Source organism: Buceros rhinoceros, unplaced genomic scaffold (genome assembly GCF_000710305.1).
Source record: "Buceros rhinoceros silvestris isolate BGI_N320 unplaced genomic scaffold, ASM71030v1 scaffold3940, whole genome shotgun sequence".
Classification (NCBI taxonomy): Eukaryota; Metazoa; Chordata; class Aves; order Bucerotiformes; family Bucerotidae; genus Buceros; species Buceros rhinoceros.
The window spans coordinates 32,301-40,465 of NW_010388928.1; the positions used below are offsets into that span (position 1 = coordinate 32,301).

Here is an 8,165-nt window from a genome sequence, read left to right on the forward strand (position 1 = left end):
CCCCAGGACATAAACCTGAAGAAGAGGTGACGTATGGCAGGAGTCTGCTCATTGCAGTGATGTCACCTCCTTGGGGAACTTGTTCCTCTGCAAATCCCAATCCAGACTGGAGCTGAGCTCTCCCCTGACCACTCTGAGGGAATCCACCCACAGCATCATCAGGAGATAAAGGGTGTGAAAACATATATAGCAACCCGAGAGCAGCTCTCCTTCATTATCACGGCTGCACGGAGGTGCTCTCATCATGAAGACACTTCTGATTGGGGTCCTGCTTGGCCTGGCATACATGGAGTTGGGTAAGACTACTGCATTCCTGACACTGCAGGGACCCCCTTGGGAAACGCCTGGGAGGGGAGGGGAAAAGCATCAATGCAGAAAATCCTGGCAGTCCCCAGGTTGGGGAAATAGTGCCTTTATGTATAGAAGAAGGTCAATGGACAGGGTGGATGGGGAAAGCGGGGATGCGTTCCTGGTGGGGAGAGCTGTGACACCTGGTGAAGAGCAATGCATGTTGTTCAGATGCACAGGTGGTTGTCTGCCATCCAACCCTGCTCACATCGTACCCCAGGATGAAGGGGACCAATACGCTGCTTTATGAGACTAAGATGTGAATGACAGCCACATGGCACAGGGCAGTACCAGCTCTTAAGCTGCCAACTTGTTCCCTCAGGAACGGGATGGGGTGTGTTAATCCTGAGCTCATCCCTAAAACCTCCCGTGTGGCTGCTGGAAGCTCTGAAAACCAGAGGGAGAGGCTTCAGTATAGATAGATATGGGTGAGAACATGAGAAATAACTCCAAGGATTTTGGAAAGTTTCCTGAAACCATGAGCTCCAGGGTTTTCATTGATTTCTAGAGATTAGGAGGTAGGTGGAGATAGGTAATTATCCTGGGTCTGGTTAGGTGTGGTCTATGATCGGTTTGGATTTTGGGCAAGCTGTAAGTGGGATTTGGTCATTGCTGTTTTCATGCTCCATCCATTTCTGACCCGCTGCAAATACGTTTTTGTCCTGGAACAGAGTAATTGTTGGGGTATCACCAACTCAGATGTTTTTAATCTATAGCAAATGGGCCTCAGAGATCCTCAAGCTATTTTCATGGGACTCTGAAAGATCTCAGAGGAAAGGCAGCCTGGCCAGGGTTGGAAAACCTCCACCTGGAGGCATGGCTACCTGGAGATCATTCAAAGGGTTGCAAGGGGAAGAAGGATGGAAGACACAAACCCCGCAAGACTTTATGCATAGAAGGTTGTTGTATCTCTTCTTCAGGCTGCACTCCTTTTTTTAACCTCTCTATCCTCATTCCTCCTTCCACCTGTCTCTAAAGCAAACCCAGCTGCTGGCTGAAGGACATACTCTGGGTCAAACCCACCACAGGGCTCATCGAAGGCAAGTGCAGTTACCTCTTCACACCTACTGCAATTTTTTACATTTCAGTACCTGCTTGGTTTTTTTTTTCTTTCTTTCAAGATATTTTGCAGGTGGTGTATTACGTGTTTGTTTTCATTCTTCTGGGTCTAGTCCTGTCCTGGATTTAACCAGGTTGCCGAGGACCTGACAGAGCAGGTTTTCACCCACAGGTCTCAGAGCACATTATGGGAACAGAGAGGCATCACCTCCCTTTGCTTTATAGTTCAGATGGAGGCAGAAATGGCTTTTCTGGGATGACCCAGTGGGAGGCAGCTGGTCTAGGCACTTGCAGCTGAGGAATATGTCTGTGACCATTCATCTTCCAGAGGTTTGATACCAAAGGGTAGAAGGTTCTGTTGGACAGTGATGAACGGTGAATTATTGGCCTCCGATCAGGACACAGCACTGTCCTCCATGTTCAGTTCTTCTATTCTGGTCCTAGTGGCTTTGGGCTTTCCTCTTCCATGTAACCTTCTACAAAAACTGTGTCCTCTGAGTGCCCCACCCAGAGTCAGTGAAATGTCAGGGGATGAGTATTTTTTTCCTCACACCTGCTCTTAACTGGAAGGAACACCCCCAGAGCTCATGACACTCCCCTGCTCACCCATAAAAACGGTGAGGTATGGAAATCAGCTCAACCCAAAGGTGGCAGATCAGTTTCTCAGATGCTTACAAGTAGCACCTCTCCATCCATACATTAGTCAGGCCTACACACTCACAAACATCCACAGACTTGTCAGGTGTTTTCTCTCTCAGCAGGTGTTACCAGTTAAAATACAAAGCAATTTCTCACGGGATTTTTGGAAGGGATCTACCAAGGTCCTCACCTCAGGTAAACAGAGACGCCTCCACTGCACCTGTTTACAAAGGATACGGCCACAAGAACTAACATCACTGCTTGTATCAAAAAGTCCTTCCTACCTCTACGAAGAGGACAAAGAAAGTTTTTTGCATCGTGCAGGCTCTATTGCAGAGCTGAATGTGCCAAAGGAGGTGATAAGAGAAGTAGATGCCTTGAAAATTCTTTCTAGAGCCAGGTCACCTGTCTTCAAAAATGTTTATCCTTATCACAACGAGTTTTTTAACAAAAGATACCGCAGAACAAGGAAACATCGTCTCTCCGCAATTTTACCAATAGATGGCAGTGGACACCTTCGGGTGGTTCTTCAGCTGCCAGGTTGTTTAAAGGCAGGGAGGCTAGAAATTATCAAAGCAGGCTGGTTTCTGTCTTCAAGCCACACCAGCACGACTCCGAAAAATATGCACAGTCGGTATCTGCCAGCTGCAGACGGACAGGTCTCATAGTGATACTTTTGAACAAGTGCTGTGATCAACGCTTGCCTATGTAAAGATTTCCCTCCATGGACACCCAGCCAGCAAGAGCTTTATAGCATCATCTCTTTTAAAAAGCAGCTGTAGCCCCTGATGAAAGTGGGGTTTTTAGGCCACATTCAGCCCTTAGGAGCTCTGATACAGCTCTGAAATTTAAATGCTGCTTTCAGTTACTATGTTCTGCAGAAATCCCTTTAAACAAGCATGAAGGAGCTGTCACTGTGGGTGGAGGCGGGACGGGGGAGCTGCCAGTCTTTCAGTGCTGGCGGATGTTACTCTGCAGAGAAGGAATTATTTTGCTTTGTGTTACAGAGGATGCAAAGATTCTATCGAAGCTGCTCAAGCAGTAGATCCCTCTAGATCCCTGCTCTTTTTGGGCTGCTGAGCCCCCAACGTAGTGATCATGCTCAACTCCCACAACACTATCCTTGTCCTTTGGTGCTGAGGTTTGGTCTTTCCCCCCTGTCATATCCAAGCTTTGCAGTTGCCTTCAGATGCACTTTGTTTCATCTTTCCAGATGCACCACTGCATCTTGGTCAAGGAGGGATGAAACACTGACCGTCACATAGTCCCCACCTCAGAACAGAGAAGCTGCAGGCTTGCTGCCTGTCTTTGCTGCTTGTCTTTGCTGCTGTTACCAGCACAGACCCATTCTGTTCCTCTCCGCAGCCCAGTCCTTACTATGTTACACGTGCAAAGAACCAACGGACATTGCTAAGTGCAGAACACCCACCCTGTGCCCCCCGAAAGCCAACGTCTGCACAACAACGCTGCATTCCGTAGATTCAGGTAAGTTTCTGTGCTTTCTGTGAGGGTTCATGATGAAAGATCATAAAATGGTTTGGGTTGGAAGATATCATCTTTATATATGATATTATCATTAGATATCATCTAATTCTAGCTCCCCTCCCATGGGCAGGGACACCTGCCACTAGAGCAGGTTGCTCAGAGCCTCGAGGTCCAGCCTGGCCTTGAACACTGCCAGGGATGGGGCATCCACAGCTTCTCTGGGCAACCTGGGGCAGTGTCTCACCACCCCCACAGGGAAGAATTTCTTCCCAACATCTCATCTAAGTTTCCCCTCGTTCAGTTTAAAACTGTTACCCGTTGTCCTATCACTGCTCCTCCCCATCTTCCCTGCAGCCCCCTCTAAGTACTGGAAAGCTGCTATAAGGTCTCCCCATAGGCTACTCCAGGCTGAACCCCCCCCCCTCGTTCAGTTTAAAACTGTTACCCGTTGTCCTATCACTGCTCCTCCCCATCTTCCCTGCAGCCCCCTCTAAGTACTGGAAAGCTGCTATAAGGTCTCCCCATAGGCTACTCCAGGCTGAACACCCCCAACTCAGCCTGCCCTCATAGCAGAGGTGCTCCAGCCGCTGATCACCTTTTTGGCTCTCCCCTGGACCTGTTCCAACATGTCTTTCCTGTACTGAAAGAGCTGGGTGCAGTCCTCCAGGTGGGGTCTCATGAGAACAGAGCAGAGCAGCAGAATCCCCTCTCTCCACCTGCTGGCCATGTTTCCCTTGCCCCCTCCCAATCCCAGCTTAGTTTATCCTTTAACTTCTCTATAAGAATCCAGGTGGAGTTATCCAACTTTAGAGTGGGAAGGAGAGAAATTCATCAGATTTAGAGCCTCATAGTAAGTATACGGGACTCACTCTGCCTGTTTTGCCTTTCCTACCCCTATACTCATGGACCCTGACCCTGCCAATGTGGGCAAACACAATGCAGAAAACCAGAGGCTCTATCCTTGTTTGTAGACACTTTCACTGAACAACAACCCCCTCACGGGTGACCTTGCCAGCACTACACCAGTGCTTCCTGGTACTGTCACCTTCTACACAGAGCCGTTGCAAGAGCAACTCGCCTGAACAAAGTAGACAGGGACTTGTGTCCTTTGTCCATGATAGAATAAATTTGGAAGGAGCAGGAGGAAGAGGGGGAATCAGAGTGGAGAACTGGTGGACAAGTTCCTACAAAGAGAAGTCTGGATTACAGGTATCCATGGATAAGAGATGCTCAAGACTTTATTTGCCTTTATTCACCTAAACACACTTTACTTTTAATTCCTTCCCATTGCACAAGGTCAGTGTTTCTGGATGTCATCTTCCTTTACCATGCCTTTCTCTCTCTTATCCTTCTCCCCCTCTCCAATCTGCCTGTTTCAGGTTACCCCTTTTTTGGCAACATCACCGTGACCAGAAGCTGTGAGGAGGAATGCCTTGCATATAATGGGATAGGGGCGAACAAACCCAAGACATGCTGCTACACCGACCTCTGTACCGATGAGACCAAGAGCAGCAATGGGGTGGGAAGCAGCTCTGCAGCGCTGGGTCTGATGACCATGCTTGTTGGCACGCTCCTCCAATGCGCTCTGTAACATCGCATGTGTCGTCTGTGCTCCAGCCAAAACACCCCCACACTCCTTTCTCTGCCAAGCTGCCTCATGAACTCTTAGATATCTTGGAAATAACCTTCTTCACTGACGCGTGTCTTCACCTATCTTCAATCCTGTGAATTCAAGTGGATTCAAGTGAAGAATTTGGGCACCTGGACCTGAATCTCTCAACTTTCCATTTTCCAGTTGCTAAGCAGATGTTCCTCACCTTCAGCTTCTTCTGGTCCTCAGGACCCACATCTCCTTCTACAGCTCCCTACTCTGTGGGGAGCAGTAGAGGATGAAGCACTGCAGCTCTGCGCAGCAGGAGGGACTGGGCAGTGCCATCAAGGCTGGTATTCTGCTGTCATCCCCACCAACAGCAAGGGGCTGTATGCACACCAGATGTGGACAGCGCCTTTTTCCCAGGTCTCCCCAAGCTCCAAAACAACTTGCACCTGTGTGCCTTGATTAAATTGCAGTGCACAACCCGCAAAATATCCTGCAACCCTCCACCGGTTGCTTTTTCCTTCTTTTGGTGTTGTCTCCTGAGTCAGAGCAGCAGAGATGGATGTTGGTCCCCTCTCACTGCCTGTTCACTGGTTTGCAATAGTAGAGGGCTGGCACTTAATTCTGTCTAGAATAAGCTACGGAATGAGTTCAGAAGGGCTCATCCTTCATGTATTGAGATGGGATGTATTCCTGGAAAGCTCAAAACATGTCCTTGTCAAACAGGCCAGGGCAGGTTAAGCCTGAGAAAGCAAATTTGGGAGCCTGGCTAGCCAAAACTCTCAGCAGCCCTTTGCTGAGCTAGCATTGCAATCAGAGCTCCTGAATTTCCCTTTCCAGATGTTTTACAGACCATTTCAAGCAACGTCTTCTGTTACTCTGCCTTCCTCTGTCCCTTCACAGTAAGGGCCGAAGGAAAAGAAAAGCTATCATTATCCCAGACCCTTAACTCTGGGAAAAGTCAATGGCTCCACTCACAGCTGGGTCCCAGCTGGGGATTTGCTGCTTTCTCCCTTGGAGCAGCTGTAAGAGGGATTTTGATACCCTGCCTGCTGTGAAACCAGACAAAGTGGAAGCAGATACAAACAAGCTAGTCATGCCTAGCTCGCAGCCCTCTCCAGGGATCTTGTCATTTGCTCTCTTCCTATTGCTAGGGCTCCTCCAGGGAGCAGGAAACAACCTGCAAAGCAAGAGCAGAATGGAGCAGAGGTACATCCCATGCACCATCCTTGTGTGTTCATGCCATCCCTGCAACTTCCTCTGTGGCAAGGTCCATTTTTCCTTCCCTTTTTTTTTTTCTTTTTTTATTTTCCACTCTGTTTCCACACCAGCCAGGAAACCAAGGAAATAAGCAGGAGGGCTCTTTTCCTTCATTGCACAGAGGTAATTGCTTCTCAAGGTCTGTCTCAGTACCACTTGCAAGAAACCTTGGAGAAGGCGTTGGATTCCTTGTCAGAGGGCCCCACGCAAGCCTGGGGCTCCGGAGAATGATGAGTCTCTGTATTCTAGAGGTGAAATGCTCCCATTTCACTAACACAGTGACAGCTTCCTGAAACACCTTTATGATGATGAGGTCTACAGTGGGAAAATGCCAGTGAGAGGAAAACGATTGGGAGTTACTGAATTACTGATATTACTCCCACTCTTGCAGACACAGAGCACCAGCTTCTGCTTCCAACTCTGTCCTCTCTTCCCTCGCTTCAAAACCAGTCTGATGTGTCGGCAAACTGCCATCACTGCCATCCTTAGGTCATATCACCTTTTCTATTCAGGGTTCAAGCTCGGGAGTAAGTCATTGTCCTCTGTGGCCTCTCCATGCTGGCTGCAGGGTCCTGTGCTGTGCTAACATGGGCTGAACTTCCCCCCCCATTGCACATGCAGATGGGGCAGGGTCTGGATATAGAGGGACTGGGAGGGTGAGGAAATTTGGGTGAGAATCTAGCAAATAAAGTTGGATCCTCCGGTTTCCAGCCTGCAGCGTCTTTCTTGTGTGCTCAGCCTTCACCCAAGAAGGGAGGAGGAAGCAGCACAGGCTGCAAGGAGAGTCTGTCTCTGGCTGGATTTGCAGCTCCCAAACTGCCCCATGCCAGAGAGGGGGAAAGCTACAGAAAGGGGCAAGCAAAGGAGTGCAAAAATATTTCTTGGAAGAGCTAGAATTAAGGCTATCACTGCTGGAAAAGACAGGGAGAAGAGTAGCAGAAAGGTAAATGGTTACAGGAGGCTCATTTGGGGGTGACTGGGGGTTTTCATGGTGCAGCTTCTCTTGTAGCAAGCAAAGCAAAAATGACCGAGCTCAGCACTGCGAGGCAAGCAGACAGCTGGGAGCAACCATTCAGGGTCTGTTCTGCACTGCAAAGATGCTGTGGGCGGGAACCACTACCCGCCTTGTGTCACTCGTGCTGGCTGTGACCATCCTGCATCACACTGTGCTGCAGGTCTCGGTCACCTGGGACTTGCCTGTTAATGCGGCTCCATCACCAGAGCAGCAAGATTCTGCTGTAGCCAAAACAGAGTCAAAGGCAGAGTTTGACTTCAAAGTACTTGTAATATGTTCCTTGATTAGACGAGGTGAAAAGCCCATCACACAGAGTGTCAGGCGTACAAAATGTCCTTTTGCATCAATATTCTTCTGTTCGCACAGCCACAGACCGAACGGTCGTCACCGGGAGCCCTCGTAAAATTTGATTTGCTGCTGCTCTGTTTTTTGCTTTTATTTATTCTTGCTATTTGGTCCCTAGGAGTTAAACCTAGCGAACACCACTGTCCTAGCAAATGCAGGACACTGCCAGGGGATTAAATGGAGGTGGCAGACTTGCGTCACTGGGTCAAGTGGACATACAGAGGGAGAAGTTTAAATATAGGTTGAATAAAATAGAACAGAGAAAGATGTGTCTCCAAAGGGCCATAAAAAGACTTGCAGCCTCTCGGCCCTGTAAGATGAGGTTTTGCAGCAGGCAGCATCCAGTGCTACCGTTGCTGTGTTGAAGGCTTTTACTTGCTCCTTTGGGGGCTTGTTCTTCCCAGCAGTGATTCTGTG

The 8,165-nt window shown here is 48.8% G+C and overlaps 1 protein-coding gene across 1 annotated transcript; it reads left to right on the top strand.

Moving 5' to 3' along the window:
* Nucleotides 1-244: 244 nt before the first annotated feature.
* Nucleotides 245-5,122, top strand: LOC104489850 (secreted Ly-6/uPAR-related protein 1-like). Its single transcript, XM_010132060.1, has 3 exons — nt 245-296; nt 3,412-3,531; nt 4,911-5,122. The coding sequence occupies exons 1-3, from the start codon at nt 245-247 to the stop codon at nt 5,120-5,122; spliced, it is 384 nt and encodes a 127-aa protein (XP_010130362.1).
* The last annotated feature ends 3,043 nt before the right edge of the window (nt 5,123-8,165 follow it).